The 21904-nt window shown below is 48.0% G+C and overlaps 1 protein-coding gene across 1 annotated transcript in view; it reads right to left on the bottom strand.

The window, feature by feature from the left end:
• Nucleotides 1-387: 387 nt before the first annotated feature.
• HK2 (hexokinase 2) overlaps nt 388-21904 on the bottom strand; it is a 74909-nt gene continuing 53392 nt past the window's right edge. The window contains exons 5-18 of the mRNA XM_056114778.1: nt 21733-21828; nt 20869-20968; nt 20395-20578; nt 16834-16989; nt 15058-15291; nt 14195-14499; nt 12735-12883; nt 12282-12401; nt 8573-8668; nt 7624-7723; nt 7344-7527; nt 6499-6654; nt 4353-4586; nt 388-2125 (exon numbers count right to left, since the gene is read on the bottom strand). Coding sequence (XP_055970753.1) covers nt 1981-2125; nt 4353-4586; nt 6499-6654; nt 7344-7527; nt 7624-7723; nt 8573-8668; nt 12282-12401; nt 12735-12883; nt 14195-14499; nt 15058-15291; nt 16834-16989; nt 20395-20578; nt 20869-20968; nt 21733-21828 — 2259 coding nt within the window. The 3' untranslated portion in view covers nt 388-1980. The remainder of the gene's footprint in view (nt 2126-4352; nt 4587-6498; nt 6655-7343; nt 7528-7623; nt 7724-8572; nt 8669-12281; nt 12402-12734; nt 12884-14194; nt 14500-15057; nt 15292-16833; nt 16990-20394; nt 20579-20868; nt 20969-21732; nt 21829-21904) is intronic.

Raw genomic sequence — 21904 nt, 5'->3', positions numbered from 1 at the left:
AAGACTACAGTTCATTTTATTTACATCAGGAGGAGTAGAATCAGCAAGAAACTGTCACCTAAATGTGGAAATAAGAACATTCAAAAAGTACTTTGAAACATTCCACTCTAGAAACCAAAAAGACAGATTTACTAGCCACACACACTGCTATAGTGCTACCATTTGAAAATGTCAAATTTTATAGATTGTGCATAATTTTCAAGTCTAAAAGGTAATACTCATCTCTATTTCTTGCATATCCTTTAGTAATAAACACATCTAGATACTGTCCTCAGGATAAGTTTTATAAATGTGCAAAACACTGGGTACTACCAAGACATGTCTTTTCCTCTTTCTGTTTTGATCATTTTATCCTATTCAGTAGTGTTTTGTTTTCATTTTTTCAAAAAAAAAAGCTATTTCACATAGTTTTCTGGTTTAATGTGTGTAGGTATGTCTATTTTAGGGCAGAAGTGGGGTTTTCTGGTTCAAGATTGATCACACTCTTAAAAAATAGAGTGAAGCTTTTCTGCCCTTCTTCTTTTACCCACCCCAACCCCCTGCAATTTGAAATAAATGCTGCATATAAAACCCCTCAGGAAACCCTTGGACAACAGTTCTTGTACAACATTTACAAAACAAACTCAAGGTTAAATTTGCTAGGAAGGCACTTATCTGCCAAAAGTCTTCCTGAGGTTTTGATTGTTTTATTTTAATTTGCTACCAACAGTTATATATATGTATATATACATATATATGTATATATATTATATTTAATGTTTCTGGTGGCTTCTTTTACCTTGTCAGAGAGCTTAAACATAGTGACTGCCCGAAGAATGAAGATTTCAAAGCACTGAGTCTATCTGAAATGATTTCTGATTCCTTTGGTTAACACTGCCCACGGGAAGTCTCCAGACAGAGAGGTGGGTAGAGGAAGAAGCTGGGCTGCCTAACTGAGGTCCAGCTTCCTTTTCCACAACACCCCACCGCGCCCCGACCCGTCTCTCACCTTCCAAGTCTGAGCCTACCGGGTCAGGAGGAGCTGGACAGGTGCTGCTTTCCTGTTCCCCAACCCCGAAGAGGCTTGCCTTCTCTTCCCAAAGGCAGATGAGGTATTTCTAGTCACCAGTCAGTATCTTTGCTTTTCATCCTTGAACCTACACACGTGACTAATTGAGGCTGGGTCTGAGGAGCCCCTACATTATCTATATACATAACAAATTGACACATAAATACATTACATACAATGGGAGCTTTACATACAGGGTCAAGAGGAAAGAGCAACATAAGGAAACTTCTAACATAAATTAAAAGAAAAACAACAGTGTTTCCACTCCGGCAGGAGAAATAATTTTAAAACAGTCCCAAAGCCCTTCCCATCCGCACAGGTCCATGGCTAATGAACCATTCGTGGACCTCCCACAGAGGACGCATCCACTCTTGGCTTTGGTTTTGCTCCAATTCAAGACACTTTGATTCCCACCACTGCCAGATCCAGGCCAGCGCTGGTGCATGAGGATGAAGAGGGGTGGCCACAAGGCAATCCAAGGACTTCCCTTCTTCACCCCTCTGGCCCCCCAGTTCTGCATGTGGGAGAATCAGGCTCAGTCAGTAGAGACCTCCCAGATCTCTGAGAAGAGAAATAGTATCAACCTCCATGCTGGGGAATGTCTCCACCTAGAAATGTAAGCAACCGTGCTTTACCTGACAGACCCCATCCTGTATGGCTCTATAGGATCATGCAGGAATTTGGTGAGGAAGACTGCTCAGGGGGACTGTCTGTTTTACTACATTATCTAAGAGCCATGGGTCCTGGTGACTTTGACTAGATTCTTAGATCAGACCCTACACAGATGGGAGGTAGAGACAAGCGAGTTGTACAGGATTCCTCTCTGCCAAGGAAAAGCCACAAGGGAGTCTGTCTCTGACACAGGGGACGGCATCTTATTGTTGAAACCCAGGGATGGGGAACCAGAGGACGCTGCTTCCAGTTCAGTGTTTCTACCGCTGTCCAGCCTCCCGGATCCGGCAGGCCACGGCCGTGATGAGGGCAGCTCCTTTCCCACTGCCGTCCTCCGACTCCAGGAAGGACACGTCACATTTCGGAGCCAGGTCCTTTACTGTTTCATGCATGACTTTTGCAAAGCTGGAAAAGTTGGGAGGAAGAAAAAAAAAAGACTTGTTATTGACTAGAATCCTCAGAGATGAGATAAGGGATACGAGAACTCAGAGAGAGTTAAGACGAGGAAGAAGATGCCAGGATGGCACTACACCATAGTACGTGGTGTGTGTCAGCAAACAGGCCTTGGAAGGCTGGCAACGCACCCTGTGGGTTCTGGGTCACAAGAGGGGAGTGGAAAGCTAAGATGCTACGCTGGGGCAAATGTCTGAGATTTCGGAAAGGCAGTGAAGTCAGAAACAGGAGAGAAGGGGAATTCAGAAAGAGAAATTATCCTTATCTGAGAAAAAGCTCAATAGGCCAAGTGGCAGTTTTTAGATGTACATATAACCAATTCAAAAGCTCCGGAGGGAAGGCCCCATGGATCATGGCGATAATTTGTATTCCGGGAGAATGAACCACATCAAGTCACATCTAATTAAAAAAATTGTCATTAAAAGACAAAGAAGCAGACTTGGGGCTGCTGCTGAGATACCCCAGTGACGGCAGCACATTTGATGGGGAGCACAGAGCCCAATGAGGCTGTGTCGGCTCTCCCTCCTCCCCAGCCTCCCAGTTTTAAGGCCAGAGACATGTATTCCAAACTGCAGGCCCAGTGACGAATGACTAGATTTTTGGCTTCCTTACTGGCCCTCATCTGGGACAGTCTCCTATTTTCATAATGACATTAGTCAAGAAAAGGGACTCAGAACCTCTCAAGCTCTGCCTTTTCACCCACTGTGTAGACTGCAGCCCAGTCTATCACAATCATGGTAGCACAAATAACCATTCATTCACAGTACCTCTTCCCATGTACTGCCAGGGGTGAGCACAGAGCCAAAAGTAATCTCTGGGCACAGTCAGTATGACTCAAAACCAAATGAAAAAAAAAAAATAGAGCAAAAAGAAAAAAATTTAAGTACTTCCAACTGGATGAGGAGGGGTGTGGCACTTTTTCCATAAAAGGCCTAACTCCAGATGCTTTTGGTTTTGTGGCCCAGATGATCTGTTCTGACCACTCTGCCACTATAAGGTGGAACTCTGGTCACAGACACGACATAAATGAAGGGGCAGGGGTGCATTCCATTGAAACTTTATTTACAAGTACAGTTGTGGTTTGCCTATCCCCACCCTAAACCATAGAAAAAGTCTCTCTTAAGTATTCCAGCATTTGCTAGAGTGATCAGAGCACTATTTGTAATAGTCAAGATCCAGAAATAACCCAAATATCCACAGCTGGAGAACACTGCAGCATACAGTCATGCACCGGTTAACCTTTCGGTCAACAATGGAACCAAACTCATGAGAGTGGTCCCAAGGGCTATACTGCAGGACCGACGCAGTTAATGGTCTACGCCATCTGAGATGGTATCATGCTCTATGCTGTTTGCACAGCCCTGAAATCACCTAATAATGCTATTTTCAGAAGGGCTCCCTCTCATTAGGCAAGCCATGACCACAGTCAAAGGTATGTTGTGCCACCCTGAAAATGAATGAAGCACTACAAAATATTTTTGCAGTGTGAATGCACTGCAAAGTCACAAAGGCCATGTGGTAAGAAGCCACAAGAACTTATAATAGAATTCATGATGTAACACACACACACACACACACACACACACACACACACACACATACACACATAAATTTTGAACCTTCTGGTAGGTTCAAAATTAAGTCAAAGGGGGCTGAAGAGATAGCACGTGCAGGTAAGGCACTGCCTTGTACGCAGGCAACCCAAGTCCAATCCCTAGCACAGCACATGGTCTCCCAAGCACTGCTAGGAGTGATCTCTGAGCAGAGTCAGGAGTGATCCCTGGGCACTGCTGGGTGCCGTTCCCTCCAAAACAAAAACAAAACAAACAAACAAACAAAAAAAGCAAAACCCCTTAAGTAAAAGGAACAATCTAAGTACAGATTTATGGGAAAAGGGGACGCAGGATCAAATCTCCATAGCTCTTACCCCTGACAGGGAGATTAAAGGAACAGCTGAGACACACAGGGGTCTTCCAGAGCAGGCAATGGAACAAACACAGGCCCAACAAACACAGGCCCATTTCTGCTTCTTAATCTTTCAATCCTAATAGGTACACCATATATGTTGCTTTTGAAATGCCTGGTGCTCACGAGAAAGAGGGCATGGGGGAGACAGGAAAGCAGGGGAAAAAAGAACATTGGGAGAAAGCTGGGCCAGGAGGCTGGTGGTGACACTCACTGAGGATGTAGCTTGTAGAGAGTCCCGTCCACGCCCACTGTAACTTTGAGAGAGTCTAGCCCACGGTTTTCTCGGATTTTGTCCACCACGGCCGCCATGCCCGCCCCGCAGAGCTGGGCCGCCCGCCGGGCCACCACGGTGCACACCTCCTTGACAATGATGCTGTCATCACAGGTGCTCTCCAGCCCCAGGTGGTGCAGGATGGCACGGACCTGCAGCAGGGCCAGGCAGTCACTGCAGGGAGAGGGGGACAGCGAGAGGTTAGCCACCGGGCACCCAAGCCCTGTATCAGGAGAGATGCTGGGGGCTGGGCATCAGGATGGCTGGCTCCTGCTTTTGAACAGCTCAAACAAGGCTCATCCCACCAGACCCCGCCAGCTTCCTAGAGTGAGGGGATGCAGGAACCAGCACCCACAGGACCCAGGGCTACTCTGGCCCTGATACTCACAGTAACAGCTTCACTGTCTCCATACCCTGCTTTGAAAATCTTAAGGGAGTCAGTGGTAATGCTCAGATAAGGCCATTTCCATTAAAAAATTCCTTCTCTCCTGACTGGTGTGGTGTAGTTGGTGGTTTGGTTTAGTTTGCTTTGGTTTCTTCCCCACTGGTGCCACTGGGCTACCCGTGATGGATGCCAGATGTTGGGGGGTGGGGGGAGGTCATTCATGCCCCCTGTCATTGCTAGTCAGGGGTCAGTGGGACAAGCCTCACCAACAGTAGACCTCTATTTTATTTCTGTTCCCTTTACTCTGGTTGGCCTGAAATCTGTGTGTGCACCATGTAGGAAATAAACCTACATAAAATTGGAGGAAGACGAGACCATGACTGAGATCTCCAAGCTTGCTTGGAATAGGACTGGGCCTCCTCCCCCCAGCTCCCCAGTTTTCCAGTAGCTTGGCATTCACACCCACAAACTGCCCCCGGTCCCATGTAATTTCATCAGCAACTGAGATCCAGAGACTATGAAATAAAGCTCCCAGAAGAAAGCAACACAGAATGTCCTGGAGCGTGTGACCTCTTATACACTAGCACACTGACGTACCAAAAATAGCACATATTTGTTTGGGCTTAACATATATGTTTGTTATCTCTTATATAAGGGCTTAAATGGCTCCAGGATGAAATACAACAATCTTCACACACTTTCCTCTTATGGTAGTGGGAAGGTGCATGATGGTGGGATTGGTGTTTGAATATTATCTGTAATGAACTATTGTGAACAACTTTATAAAAATAAAAATTAAATTTAAAAAAATTGTAGGAAGGAGATAGTAAAACCTCTTATCTAATGAGAATGACTTGAAACATCTGGAATCTCCTTCCACACTGGCAGAAGAGACAGTGCAGATTCTTTAGCTCATGGGCATTGGCAGCTCAGGGCCATGCATTTCAGTCTTCTGGTCCCTGTTGGCTGCGTGACTGACAGACTCAGTGCAGCATTCATTTCTAAAGGCCTCTGAAAGTTGCTCTTCTTATTTGGCACAGACTTTGCTGCCTGGCATCTGGAGGGAGGCTGTGCTTTAATGGAGCTACCCCGAGCATATTTCTGCATTACAGGACGAGCCAGCTTTCACTCAGTTGTATTAGTCTTAGGAAACCTCTAGTGAGTATGAGTGTTCTTTAGTAAGTAACCTTCCTCTGTACATTTCAATTTGACCCTCTGGGCAGGTATACTTGCTCCTTTGGTATTTGGATTTAAGATTCAGCATGGGATCAGAAAGGACATACAGGAAGTAAGACTCTTTGCTTTGTAAATGCGGTTGACCCTGGTTTGAATGCCAGTGCTGACCCCAGCACTATGCATGACCCCTGGAGTACCACCAGGGGTGAATTCTGAGCACAGAGCCAGGAATACTCATGGAGCACCATCCAAGAATGATGACCCTCCCTTTGCTCCCCCAAAGCACAAGATAAATAAAAATAAGTAAAAGTCAGCATCGGCTCATGCCAACTTAATTGATTTTTTTTTCACGAAAATGTTCATTGTAAATTTGGCACTAAGTAGAACCTCCAGTTGTTCAGTAACTTAGCTCCTCAACTAACCTTATCTAAGCCATGCTCTGATCTTACTTGAGCTGTGGAAATCCCTGGACTAGAGAAGAAAGGAGGAGACAGTCCAACTTTACCCTGGGTCCTAATCTCTTACCTCTCAATCTGAGACAGGAATTTGGTTTCAAAGATTCCCCTTGTCTTGAGCCGTTCTGAAATTCGGCCACGGAATAGTAGACCCTGCTTGGTGAAATCGATGAGGATGTTACGGACAATCTCACCCAAGTACATGCCACTGATCATTTTCTCGAACCTGCAATGCAAGCGACATTGATGGAGGTTAAGGAAGAAGGTAGGGAAAAATGCTAAGATACAGAACACAGACTAGTCACTGTGCAGAAGTAGAGGGCACAGACATACTCCTTGGTGGACAAAGGAAATGCCACTTAAGTGTCTTGGGGGCAGAGTCCTTGGTATTGGTGTACACTGACTCACAGCTTATGTGAAACTGATCACCATGCCATGGTCCATGGATTTCCCTGGAATATGCCCAAGCTTCTGGGCTCACTTACCTCCTCCTATGATTTATTTATGACTCCTCCAGCAGGGATAGACAGTCAAATCCCACCAAACATCCAGAAGGATCAGATTCTAAGTTTTAATTCTTCTTCTCATTGGGAAACCTCACTGACCAATTATAGGTAATAGTCCTTGCAACATAATTTATGATTTGTTTTCCCAGCTGCATTTTCAAAGCATCACAGTCCAGTAAAGGGGGAAAAGACAATCCAGATTTTCCAGATACAACTGACAAGAGACTCTTCCCAGGAAATCCTCATCCCTCTCTCAGAATCCAATGTCCTGGGATCAGAGTTGTCAAGGAGTGGATAGCCTGTCATCATTCAGTGCTGGGGTATTTAGAGCAGGACACAGACACAGACACAGACACACACAGACACACACACACACACACACACACACACACATCACATGGATTCTTACCTCTGTTTTCCAGGGTTCAGGGAAAGCTCATCCACAGCCATGTCAAATTTTGTGCGGAAGTCGTCCAGGCAGCCATTGTCCCCAAAGGCCCCCCACTCCATGTTGACACACATCCGCCCCTCTTCCCCATCCACCAGCTCCACGTTCTGCATCTCCTCCATGTAGCAGGCATTACTGCCGGTGCCTGCCAATTACAGAGATGTGGTGTCACAGTCAGCTCCTCCCTTACATCTACTTCAGGCCACAGGGCTCTGTGTAGGGCGGACTGCTCTTTCCTTACCCACAATGAGGCCGACTTCACAGTGAGGGTCCTCGTAGCCACAAGTCATCATAGTCCCAACTGTATCATTCACCACAGCAACCACATCCAGGTCAAACTCCTAAGAGGACAAAAACAGATTCCCACAAACTAAGTATCATCTTCTCTCTCTAGACAACTTGCCAGGGGCATTTTGTGTATTAAACTTGGGTTGGCTCACACTCTCCTTCATTCACATATCACCTCCTCAGAGACCTTCCCCTGTGATGCTACTTAACAGAGTGTCCTATGGAGGTGAGTCAAGTTCCTGTCACAGGGCTTTGGGGACAAATTCTTTTGGACTTGTAAGATAGCCAGAAGGCTGTGGTCCATGGCCATTTTACTGACTACATACATTGTCTGTGCAACCAGAGGGAGTATACAGCTCTTCTTCCAATTGAAGGGGTTTAAGCTGAAGTAGAATTCTCTCTAGAGAAGGGATGTGCTTATGTGTGCAAAGCAAATAACAGGGAAGGCTGACAGCAAACTGAACAACACCAGATAGTAAGCTGACGTGGGGTAACTTGTGCCCGGGGAAATGTGGTGTGATTTGAGTCCAAATCCAAAGCAAACTTCCTACTAAGGTCATTAGATCCAGAATCCACAGTATATCGGGGTCCTCAGGGTCTAAACTTACTGCAAAGCAAAGTGTAAGTCTGTAAACAAAATAAAAGTCTGTCCTTTTCCCAGACCAGTGACTCTGTCCACACTCAGCTTTCTTCTCGCACAGAAAACTGTATCAGACATTGGCTCACAGGTCTATTTGGGGGGTCATTTCACTACTCAGTGCCCATCAAGCACAGCTTCACACAGTAGACAAGAACTGCTGTGGGGGTCGGTTAAACAACCCTGACCCTTGCCCCACAACCATGCAACTGCATTCAGCACTTTCAAGCACGTCACTTCCGGCCCCAGGTCACATGTCTCCCACCTCTCGCCGGTGAATGGCTTCCTTCAGCAGAGTGACCACATCCTCGCCCTCACAGCCAGATGCCTTGAAACCTTTTGTCCACTTGAGAAGGATGCTCTGAAAAAAAAAATCGGGTGGGAGCAGAAATGAGCTATCAGAGAAAGGCTCATGAGGCCTTCCCAGGAGGCTCTGCCATGGCTCTAACTTTCACCTCACAGGTTGTACAGATCCTCTTTTAGACTCGCTCATCTCACCCACATATAATCCTGAACTTGATTCGAGCATCATCGTATGCCACGTATCGGACTAAGCATATCCCATGTGTCACATTTAAGCCTCACATCACCCTATATATTATCACTGTGCCCCATTTTGCAGGTATCTGAGACTCGAGAGCAGCGTTCCTCAACCCTTTCCTCATCCTGGCTCCCTTACAACCTTGTTTCCTCCCGGTGTCTCTCCCATGTCCTACTGCTTGTGTCAAGGCTCCCACTTGCATGACTTTCACCTGAGGCTCCTCTGGAAATTCCTGGGGATTTACAGGGGACTACTTGGCACCTTTGTAGGAGACACAATTTTTGAGTAACTTGCCTCCAACCTGTCACTTGGAAGAGAGGAACAGGATTCACCCCCAGTGCTATCACCTCCAATGTATGGGCCCATAAGCACCAATTCCACAGACCAAAGAACCAAGTTCCAAGCACTTATTCCCTTCCTGAGGAAAAGCAGTTAGCTCTGTCCAGCTGTTCTAACATCATGTATTAGACTTCTCTTTCCCACTTCATGTTCTTGGCTCCCACCCTATACTTGCATCAAAAGGTCAATGTGTCTCCATTTTCAAATTACAGAATGGGGTGAACAGGGACCATGGCCATGCCTGGGTAGTATCGAGGCCTCCTCAGCAACCTAGGAGAAGCTCCCAAGAAACCCCACTGACCCTTTCAGGGCAGATACACAGAGTCTTTTAACTATTTCTTACAGTGCTCCTGCTTTCTTCTTTGCTGCCACAAACCATCACAGGAAACAAGGATGCCCAGGCCCACTTCCTAAGAGGCCAGAGCCCTAAACAGGCTGGGCTGTGTGCCCACTCTCCACCCGCTGCCTGGTTTCTCCTTGCTTGGTCGTTCAAGCCCATCAGCTTGCCATTTCATCGGCAGGAGTTTGGTTTTACAAATCAACCTGGATGTGTCACAGGTTCAGTTAAGAACTAGAAAAGCCAATTCCAGTACCAGCGGGGGCCTGGAGTATACATCTATCACCAAACTGAGTGTTTAGCTCCACTTAACTTCCTATCTACAAATCAGCTTCATCTCACAGATAAAACGTTGTGCTTGGCTGGTGGAGGAATCATTGTATAAATGAAATGTAATCACGAAAGTTTGTAAATCTGTAACTATCTCACGGTGATTCATCAAAATATATAGATACGTATAGATATATTTTTAAAAATTGTGATAGCCACTTAACAGTTTACAAGTATTTTAAATAACATTGTTTTGGACTGTTATTAATAATAAAGCAAGCAGAAATCCCAAGGGGGGGGGTGCGCTTTTCCCAGGTCACTCACTGGTTTGGGTGGCCTGAGCACAGATAGAGTGACCTCACCAGACAAAACCCAGGTCACAAAGAAACCAGCTTCTGCTTTATTTCCTCCTACTTTTCATAATTCTAGACTGAACCCAGGTCCTTACAGTATCCTACGACTGCGCCATAAAGGGAGAAATTGGATGACGCCGGGAAATCTGCCCACTGCCCATCTTTTGCCCCCTTGTCCTGGTTCCCAGGGAGGCTGCTCCTGGTCCACTGAACGATGCCTCCGCGTCTTTCCTGCGCCCGGCCTGTGCATGGGCCTGCCTTCGCCTCAACCCACCATTCTGTTTCTCATTTCTTATGTATCGTATCACATGTTGAGTTGAGTTGAGACAGGAAAAAACTCAACACTTACAGAAACTTACAATACATAGAACAAAATCTAATACAATGACCTGGAATTTTACAAGTTGGTAAATTGTGTGCATGTGCCTGCATGCATAAAAAAATACAATAGTCTCTAAAATATTTCACTAGAAAAGTCTGGAAGTAAATACACTGGAGTGCTATATTTTTATTTTTATGTTTCTATCATATTTTGGCATTTTATATGTCATAAAAATTGTATTTGGAAAAAAAAAGTGTTGGTCATACCACCAGTATTTTCCAACATCATTATAAGTTTTTACAAGAATCTAGACCTTGATATGGGTCTGTCACTGGCCAAAACAATCTATGAACCATTGAGCAATGAGCACTGTTTCTAATGTCTTTGTTATAATAAATGCACTGAAACGAAGGAATTGGAAAAGCTAAAAGCTAAAGCTGGACAAACGTTAATCGGTGTTCAGTCATACCAGATGTGGCCAGATTTTTATTGCAGAGCTTCTCAAGACCTCGGTTACCAGTATACATGGTACATTTAACTCTCAGAGTGGGGGGAGAGGGAAGCATTTACAAAACTCAACTGAGCAGTGAGAGGGTTGCTGTTCCAAGGACTCTGGCCAAGCTCACTTTACCTTGACTATACTAGGCTGCCCCCACCACGCTCTCGGGGATCCAGACCTGCCTTTCTTCCCCATTCACTGACTCTCCTAACTAAGCCTCTGAGTATTCCTCAGGCCCTCCAGGAATGTGCTCAGATTAGCATCGCACTGCAGGTCCTGGAGTTTAGGTGCTACATTCCAAACACCAGCTCTCATTCTAGGCTTGCTGACCCAGTCTTGTTGGTTTGTAAACACCTGAAACAGGAACTGGAACTTTTGTGTCCTTGCAACTCTGTCCACAGCTTCCTGTTCACTTGCTGTATGCTTCTAAACCATGGGGCCCCAGGTATATTTGGCTTTCCAGCTCCTTTTCAGGGAGAAAAAAAAAAGAATCACTCGGCACCCCCCTGGGTTATTCAATGTCCACTTTGGGAAACGCTGTTTCAGACTTATGATCAAGACATTACAGAAGCACCTGCTTAAATAATATAATTAACTAAATAATACAGTGATCTCTAATTTACCCATAATGGACCCAGGCGAAGGCCAAACACTGCCTTCTCAATTCTCCTACACTGTTCCATATACCCATGGCGAGAATATCTGGGACACCCAGGTCCTCACACTCTTGCTTCACTCCTAAAAGCTAACTGAAAAGGAATGAAAAGCAAAGATGAGATCAGATAAGTAGCTGAGCATTCAAACAGCAGGAGATGAAAGAGAATGTCCTGTACCCACTAACAAGGGCACATACATGAACATAGCCACGTGTGTGAGCTCAGATGTCAGGACACCAGAATTCAGACTCTGGCTAGGCCACATCCAAGCTTGGGGCATGACGCTTTTTACTTCTCTTGTGGACTTTATTTCCCTGCCACAAAATAACTAGGTCAACATCTCCCTTATATGGTTGCTGTAAGAATTAAATGAGTACACAGGAAGCTTAGGATACATGTCAAAGCTTTGACATGTTAGTTGCTCATATTTTGACTGTTGTCATCATCCTCATCCTCCCAAATATTGTGAATGCTGAGCTAACCTGCTTAACCCCCACCAGCCTTGACACAGGCTGATCAATGGGGCCTCCTGTGACTGGTCATGCACACTCCACTTTTCTTCCTCTTAACTCAGCTTTCTCGCTGCTCAAGATTCTGGCCAAAGAGTCAAGAGAACACCTTAGGAGAGAGAGAGCTCCAGCAGGACACTGTTTTTACCTCATCCAGCCTGTTCTGCTGGCAGGGGAAGGAGAAGGTGAAGCCCAGGGGCAGGGACACGCCTTTCATGCCCATGTACTCCAGGAAGTCTGCGATGCACTGGACGATGTGGTCAAAGAGCTGCAAGAAGAAGCTGAAGTGAGCTGGGGTGGCCCTGGTACATGGCTGCCCTCTGCAGGGTCTGTGCACAAGCTTCCATGAAGAAATCCAAGTACAAGGTTCAGACATGAATAAACGCCAAGCCAGCATCCTCCCTGGTCCCCGTGGCCCTGCCCAGGACAATGAACTAGCAGAGAAAGACCTTCCTGGTCATAAGACGGTGCACTCTCACACTTCTCCATGAGGGAGCCCTAGGTTCTATCCCCAGCATCAAATGGTTCCCCAAGCCCTCCCAGCCCCTCTGAAACAAGAGGGTCCCTAGAGTTCCCTGTAAGAAATGCTGCCCTGCCTCACCTCGTCCCCGGTGCCATGCATGACCTCCTGCGGGATGGAGTAGATCTTGTTGTGCATCTCCACTCCCCGTCGCTTCCCGTTACGTACACGCACCAGCAGAACCCGGAAATTGGTTCCCCCAAGGTCCAAGGCCAGGAAGTCACCTTTCTCTGGAAAGTAAACCCAGAAAGAGGGTGAGCAGAGGCATCACCCCTTCATCACACTAGAGAGACAGGGTTGAATGCACTGTCTATAGTGGGAGCCCTCTCAGGCATTCATTGAGAACCGCAGAGGTGATGGAGTGTGGGCCCCACCTTTCAGGAAAGAAAAGAAGATGCCAGAGAGTTGCTTGCTCTTTAGTAGTTTTTCAAACAAATGCAGATGGCAGGGCCCTCTAAATCCCTGTGATTTGTGGTTCTGCTCCAGCACACCACAAAATAGCCAGTCTCGCCATCCATGCTAAATCAAGGCCATTCTCTACATTAGGTTGCCCGGATGAGAAGCAGCAGCCTCTCTTGTTTTAGGCACTTGTTAGTGGGTACAGGACATTCTCATTCATCTGCTGTTTGGATGTTCAAGTGCTTCTCCTATCTCATCTTTGCTTTTCACTCCCTTTCAACTTCTCTTGAGGATGGAAGCAAGTGTGTGAGGATCTGAGGTCCCAATATCCTTGCCCTGGGTATATGGAATAGATACGTTCTATACATATAGAATAGATGGAAGCAAAGAGACTCAGCTGATGGTCCTACCTAGGTTACACAACTCAGACTGGAAAGAGACCAAATCCTAGTTTTTACCTCTGGAACCGCAGTACCTTTTGTCTGATTTGGGGAAAGACCACCCATTCTGAGGATGAAGACCTAGATCAAGAGTGAGTATTCTTTTTCTAGAAAGAGTTGAGCTATAAACATTTTAGGCCTGTGCCTAAGTTTCCTTTGTGCTGACAAGTAGCCATAACTGTGTGTAGACAAAAGGGCAAAGGTGTGTCCTTAATAAAATTATCAAAACAGGAGGTGAGCTAGATTTGACTCACCAGCAATTGTTGCCAACTCTTAACCCAGGGTTTATACTAGCCCTGAAAATTAAATTCCTGGGTTTGGACGCCAGCTCTGACACTTTTTAGCTATGGTGAACTTTCATAGATTTCTGAACTACTCTGTGCCTCGTTTGATGCCCAATCTAATAGTTTGTCAACAAATAAAACTAACTATAATCTATTGGTGCTTAAAGATCCAATGAGCTATTATGTAAGAAAGGCTTAGGTAAATGTCAGATACATACCATGCATTTACAAAAATATTGATCATTGCTTCTTTTCAGTTTTCAACAAAGAAATGCCTTGGCTAACCTTAACGGAGGATTTCCTAGTCATAGAATTGAAAAAAACATGCAGCAAAGAGCAAATGTTGGAGAGGGTCCCCCCAGGACATCAGCACCAAGACAAAAGCGTACCAGAGTGAGCGGTGAACCCTGCCACATACCGGTTCCATCTGGGGTGGAGCAGACGTAAGTGGGCAGCATCTTGACTGGGGCCACGGCATGTGTCTCCTTGCTCAGGCCCCGCTCCATCTCCACCTTCATCCTCTTCTTGACCTCCAGCAGCTGCTCGCGGCTCAGCTTCAGAGCCTCCAGGATCTTCTGGCGGGCTCGGTGTTGGTCGGCCAGCCTGTGGGCCACGGCCGTCACCATGGCAGCGCCCTTGCCACTGCCATCCTCGGAGCGGAGGAAGCGGACATCACAGTCAGGCACCAGGCGCCGCACGGCCTTGTGAAGTCGCTTAGCAAAACTGCAATCACCAAGATGGGGTAAAAGACAGGTCAGCAGGGACACGGTGCCAGGGACACAGGAGCTCCCTGTGGACCCCACGCCTGCATACTTGCCCTTAACACCCATTCCCCGACTTTCCCAAGTGAAGAATCACTGTCAGAGCTCTGACACGGGGCCAGAGGACTAAATAGAACCAGGTATGCTGTTTGCCTTATATGCAGCAAACCCGGTTTAATCCCCAGCACAGCATAGGGGCCCCCTACCATGGCCAGGCTCACTCCTGAGCACAGAGCTAGGAGGAAGCCCTGAGCATCCCCAGGTGTGGCCCAACTCCAAGCCCGCCTAAAAGAAAGTAGTGAAAACTCTGGCAAATCGCCCAGTGGCCAGAGGAGCTGGGCTGGGCCCCACCATTTGCAACTCTGGAAATCGCCCGCATCCTCGCAGGGATGACTCTCCCGGCCAGCCACACATCCAGTGTGGAACTTGTGTTCTGCAGAGCCCTCTCCCCCACGGCCCCAGAGACGAAGCAGGCTTGGGGTCCCTCCCCATCCTCTCAGGGATCCCGTCGCTAACTCACTGCGGGTGCTTCTTGTAGACGGAGCCGTCGACCCCAATGGTGGAGCGCAGCCGGTCCTCGCCCTTGTTCTCCTTGATGCGCCGCAGCACAGCCGCCAGCGTGGCTGCACACAGGCTGGCTGAGCGCGTGGACACGATCTGGCAGATCCGGTGAGTGGCCACGCAGTCCTCCTGAGTCGGGTCCAAGCCCAGCCGCACCAGGACCTCCCGTGCCTTCCGGATGCCATCCTTCTCCCTGGGGTGCAGACGAGAGGGCGGGCAGTCAGAGGGGCATCTGACAAGGAAACTCCTCGGCTCCAGCAAAGAGGGGAAACCACTAGAGCCAACCTTATGAGCACACATAAATATGCATATGTGTGCATGTAACACATGCTACTGTGCGCACACAGAGCTCCAGGTGACCCTCTGTCCTGTAAACAAAAAGCTTGTGTTTCTTTGTTTTGTTTTGGGGCACACCTAAAGGTGCTCAGGACTTATTCTTGGCTCTGTGCTTGGGAATCATTCCTGGTGGGTTTGGGAGACCATATGGGATGCCAGGGATCAACCCTGGGACTACTGTGTGCAAGACAAATGCCCTATCCCTGTATTGTCGCTCCGGGCCCAGCCCATATTTAAGTATGCCCTATGTGAGGATGAGCCCTGGTCTTTACACACCAAGCTGGGTACACAGGAGTCTGTGCTCCGTTTTTACAGAAATTTTTTCCCTTCAGGGTTTAACAAGCAGGCACAGTTCCTTCCCCTGAAAACAGTCGTTTGAACTGCTTGATTGCACCTTCTGGCACCAAAATCACCTCTCCACCAGCTGGCCCCTGAAATAACAAGGACCTCTTTCAAGGCACAAATGGAACCTCAAGAAGAGGTCACCGGGTCGAACCAGAATGAGGTCCTGCTCACTCCCAGCATTGCAGTCCTGTGAAAATGCAGGTCTCAGCTCTCCCTCTGCAGTGCCCCAAGCCCATCTCTGGGCCATCTAAGGACCACTTCTGCAGTCACGGAGCAGGGGGGAGTAGGGTATGGAGCAGGGGGCCTTGCTGGAACCAATGCTTCCAGAGAATGGAATTGGAAACAGATGTAAATCTGCCACTAAGCGGTCACTGGGCGGTATTCCATTATGTGTACTGGGCTGTTTCCAGATCACATACTTAAAAAAAAAAAAATACCCAAAGCAACAGAGAACAGATATTTTGTAGGAAGTCTATCACTGTGAGGGGTGGGGCAGGGATGGGGGGCACAGGACAGGGCTGGGAGGGGGATGACACATGGGGACACGTGGAGGGTGGCTGACAATGATGAGAATGTGGTAGTGTTGGGATTTCTTTTGCATGAAACCCTGCTAATATCAGTAGTGTAATACACACAGTTCCTAAAATTAAAACTTAAAAATAATAATCAAAACATTTTAAAGAATTAAAAATTTTAAATGCTAAATAAACCTTCAATTAAAAAAATGTTTTAAAAAGTCACTGGAATTTTCATTTGAGGAAAAAAAAAAAAGCTCACTGGAATCTCCTGCATTCAACCAAGCATTCCCCACCCCAGCCATTATCACTGAGGCAGAATACAATACATCTGAAGGGTGGGGTAGTTGGTCTGAGTAGTGGAGATTCCTCTGGTAAATGCAGCCAAGCCACAGGCCTGCCATGGCCCACATAGGCACACCGTGGCTCTTACTGCCCACATTTGAAAGGCCCAGGGCAGTGCCCCATCCTCATTGCCCAACTGTCTGTCCATCCTTCAGTGGACACAGTGAACAGAAAGGAAGAACCCAGAATCTTACCCTTCAATGTCAGAAACATCTTTGGTCTCAAAGCGACCTGTAGCGAGGAGGTCTGGGCTGAGCTTCCCACCAAAAAGCAGTTCTTCCTTGGCCATCTTCACCAGGATGAGTCTCACTATTTCCCCCATGTACATGCCGCTGATCATCTTCTCAAACCTGCGGGACACAGACCCCAAAATTTAAGTTCCTACAGTCAGCGGACTCACAATGTTCCTGTGGCAACAACATGCACTCACACAAAACTTCAAAACGTTGGTAGCGTTGGCACAGAATTCAGTGTTAAGGTGTGTGAACCGGGGAGGAGGGTGAGGAGCGTGAGCAGCTGCTGCTGGGGAGGAGCTGGGACGCTGGGGCTGCCTGTGCAGGAAGCGGACACTGAACCACGGAGAAGGATGGGGAGGAGACTGACCCAAAGAGAAGGATGGGCCCACAGCAGCCAAAGCAGACCTGGGGCTGAGCAACATTCTGGAACAGCGAACCTTAGATTAAGTCAACTACATGGTAGGTAGTGATTCCCCACCCAGAAAGAAAATGTGGTTTTTTGAAAGGGAAGGGTCGATTTCTGGACCACATCCAGCAGTGCTCAGGGGCCACTCCCACCTCTGTGCTCAGGGTGGTGCCAGTGGTGCCCAGGGCAGAATATGGTGTCAAGTTTTCCATATGCAAAGACTGGAGCTCACTGGACCCAGAAACGCTTTATTTTTCCTTCCTTCTTCCCTTCCTTTATTTTTTTAATTTTGGTGGTGCTCCATCGTTGCTCCTGGTTCTGTGCTCAGGAATCAATCCCGGCCAGGGCTCTAGGGACTATATTTGGTGCCAGGGATCAAACCCAGGCCTGATGCATGCAGGGGAAGCATCTTACATGCTGTACTATCGCTCTGGTCTAAGAAAATGCTATTTTCAAATGAAATCTCATGTAACATATCAATACTTGTATAAATAAATAAGAGAAAAAAATCAGATTATACTGGGCCATGGCTTGGAAATCAAACACTACTTTCCCCCTTCAGTCACTGGTGGGTTCCTAAGACAACAGTGTAAAAACAACTGGGGGAGTTAGGGGAAATGGGAGGAAAGGTTGGGCCAGATTAAGTCCAGATGGTCTCAGGAATCTGGAAAGAGCTACTAACTTCTGAGCCAGCAGAAGTAAAAAGCACATTAGACAAAGGCAGCTCCAGACTCCCAAGCTGAGGGCAGTCAGGTGGTTTCCTTTTCTCAACACTAGGTGACGCTGTTTTTAAAGAAGAGAGACAGTTGAGAGACCTGCTCAAGCAGTGTGACAGTTCACGTTTTGGGCAGAGAAGCCAATTTCTTGGTATCTCGGGAAATCTTGGTATCCCTAGAGAGATTAGGCCCCCAGCACCTGTGGATACTGACCGCTTTTGGCTTCGGGGAGGAGGCCCAGAGCAGGAAATTGGAAGGATCCCACGTCATCCCGTACTTAACTATCTCCCAGAGTGGAGGCTGGGCCCTTAGGAAATCAGGGCCCAACACGAGGCAGAGGTGAAGCCAAGGGGAGCGCAGGCCACACAGCACAGGCCAATGGTGCATTTAAGAAGGGGTAAGCACCAGCACACACAACACTGCCTCAGCAGGAAGCAACTCTGGATCGTGCCCAGAACCTTCCCCAGACACCCTGGGAGAAGAACATGGCAGGTGCCAGGGGGGCTTCAAGTGTGGGTAGGGTTTCTTAGGTTCTTATTTCCACTTTTAAAACACTTTGTTTCAGCCAGTTTAGAAAACACTTACTCAGCAACATATAAAGATGGTGAGGGAGAGAGCTGGGGACATCGTACAAGGGTTAAGGGTTAAGCCTTCCTTGTGACTGGCCCCCAGCACTGCTTATGGACCTCTAAACACAGAGCCAGGGATGAAGGAGTTAACCCTGAGTACAGAGCCCAGAGTAAGCCCTGAGCAGCGCTGGGTGTGGCGCCCAAACCAAAAACCCAACAAAACATGGTAAAGTTCCAGATGAGGCTTCTAATAACCAATAACTAATACCCAGGCTATAACTTAGGGGCTGCAAGGGCTGACACCTTGGTCTGTGTCCTCACAGCCTTTGATTTGTCTGAAGCTGAAACCAGTGGTGTGCTGCCAAGACCTGGCTGGTAATTCTGTCTTCTGACACTTCAAAGAGCATGTGACTCCGTCGATGGCTTGGGTCTACCTCATTCACGGAGGCAGGCCCTGAGTGAGCGACTTTTTACACCATAAATTTCTCATGACCCATGGCAGACACATGGCTTGCGTTTCTATGAAAGTTACAAGGAAACGGACTCACCTTTCGACATGGGAGAGAACCTTGTGACTTAACCGTGCTCTGGGTCGGAGCAATAGTTAGTGAGTGAGTATGGTGTTTGCTTGGCACACAGCGAACCCAAGTCAATTCCCAGCACCATATGTGGTCCCTGAGCCCGACCAGGAGTGATCCCTGAGTTCAGAGCCAAGAGAAAGCCCCAAGCACCAGCAGGTATGGCATCCCTCCAACCAAAGAAATAACAATAATAAATAAAAACCAGCCATGTTTTTTATGAGGAAGCAAGGCATCTCCTGCCTGTAAAAGAAAGGGTCCCTCAGACTGAGCTCTTTATGGGGTGACAGTGCTGGCTTCTCTCCCAGCACAGATCTGTGCTAAAGGCTTTGCTGGAACAGGGATGGCAGCGGGAGTTGGGGCGGGTGAGGGCCCCCCCCGCCCCCCGGGGAGGGGACAATGAGGGCCTGGATTGCTCAAGGCATTATGCAAAGGCTTTCGGAGCTTGCAACAATTCCTATTTCAAGATCTTCAAGGCATTTGGCAAAGGTCTGTGAGGGTGAAATCATATTTTGTAAGAGTTCACAATGATTTTAAAAGTCTGGCCAGGATAGAAAATAGATCCTTCTGTGTCCAAAATATTGGCACCTTCTATGATGCACCCCGATCAGGTCACAGGGCCAGGAAAGATGGCCAGAAAGATGCCTTGGTCATTACTTCAATAGACCTTGAGAACGGGCCTTCAATTTGTTTTTTCAGGCTTGAAAAAAGCAAGTGGGTTGGGAGTGGGTTGGGAGCTCAGGGCCAATTGCTCACGGCAGCTCCACGCGAGAGCCTCGGCCAGTGATGAGGAACCAAGTGCCAGGCCTCGGCCTTTGCACTGAGAGGGGGTGCGAGCCAGGAAACCAGCTTTCAGAGATGCTTAACTTGGCCGTCTCCAAGAGACCTAAGTGACTCACAAACTGTTTCCACAGACCACTTGCAAATTGGAAGGTGGAAAGAAAAAGCAGGGTCACACCTGACTGTGACCTTCCCAGAGGACTTCCCTGAAGGGCACAGCTAAAGGACTGCCAGCCTCTCTCCTGCGTGTCTGCGGGCTCCGGAGAGCCTTCACAGCACCGAGAGTCACGGGTGCGTATGGCATGACTGTGGGTGCCTGGTAACCTCTTTGGGGAGACAAGACTGTAAAGCAACACTGACACCCCCCCCCCCACCACCACCACACACGCAGGCACACCTTGTCCACCCTGGCTCAGCTCCCGGGTGCTCCCTTCCCCCCCACCCCAGCCCACCACAGGGGTCCGACTCACAGCTGCTTCCCAGGGTTCAGGGAGCCCATGTCGATCTCGCGGTCAAACTCGGTGCGGATGTCATCCAGGGTGCCGTCATCCCCGAAGGCCCCCCACTCCATGTTGATGCACATGCGCCCCTCGTCTCCCTCCACCGTGTCAATGTGGCGCATTTCTTCCATGTAGCAGGCGTTGCTGCCCGTGCCTGAGCAAAGCAAAAGGCCGTTGAGAGAGCCGCACCCCGGCTCCCCAGCACTGTCAGCCCCCCAGGATCAGACACCGCCCCGCGCAGCTGCCAGTCTTCACAACAGGATCAGGGTCATCTTGACATGGTCCAACCCATATCACTTGCAGCGCCACCAGTTCTGGCTCGACCTTCCATGGTGGCCCCACTGTCATCTTCCAAGGGAGCACCCAGCCCAGACACCCTTCACCCGCTCCAGTCCAGACCCCGAGCACTGACCGGCACCTCCCTCACCCCCAGCACTCACTCACCCACGATGAGACCGATCTCGCAGTTCTGGTCATCATAACCACACGTCATCATGGTCCCAACCGTGTCGTTCACCACAGCCACGATGTCAATATCAAAGTCCTGCGGGGATAAGAGGCGACCCTCCCTTTACCATAGCCCAAAGGGAACCTTTGTGAAGCCAGAAAGAGCAGCGGGACACAAAGCTCAAGGGAAACAGCGCTGCCCCTTCGGCCCCAATTGGAGACCAACATGGTCAGAACTGGAAATGAGGTTCAGCTCCCATCAAAGAGCAAACACTTGCTCTCCACCCTCACCCCACCCCCATTTGTCCTCAGTGTGAAGGAATTTTCTGACACCAGCGCTGCAACCTAGTTCCTGGCCATCACTGCACTAAGAGGATCGCATCCTGCACTCCCATCTCTTCTTCCTTCTCTCCCTCCTCTTTCCTCCCTCCTATAACGACTCCTATAACGATAACCTCTGTCTTCCAGAAGATAGCCAGGACTATGTCAGGTCAAGGACCAAAGACTTCAACTGTGCACCACCAAAGATTATTTATCCATCAGCCACCCTAAAAACCCCAAAGATAATTGATCATATATGATTCTTGCTGTGTAATCAATTACTTAGCAACATAGGCAGGTCAAGATGTTACGTGCTGTACCTTAAACTCATTTAGAGTTCGTGTCTACCTATCACATAAAACTGAAAAATATATATTATTAAGTAAACAGCGAGGAAGCAGAAAGGAACCCTCTCCATAACTTATGGTTCTCATGTTGATTTGAGGACAGACTGGGAAATACTTCACCATGGGCCCCTAAAGGACATAGAGTCCCCAGACCCCAAGCTTAGGTGTCCCCACCCCCACTGCCGCTACTCACTCCTCTCCTCTTGATGGCCTTTCGGATCAGATCAACCACATCTCTGCCTTCCACGCCACTGGACTTGAATCCTTTAGTCCACGTGACCAGGAAACTCTGGAAAGGAATAAAAATGGATTCATTGCAGACTACACCCCTGAAACAACCATAATGAGGACCATTACCGCAGAGT

This window comes from Sorex fumeus, unplaced genomic scaffold (genome assembly GCF_029834395.1).
Source record: "Sorex fumeus unplaced genomic scaffold, SorFum_2.1 ptg000003l, whole genome shotgun sequence".
NCBI classification, from domain to species: domain Eukaryota; kingdom Metazoa; phylum Chordata; class Mammalia; order Eulipotyphla; family Soricidae; genus Sorex; species Sorex fumeus.
The sequence above is the reverse complement of the archived record's forward strand: the minus strand, read 5'-3'. Positions and strand labels throughout refer to the sequence as shown.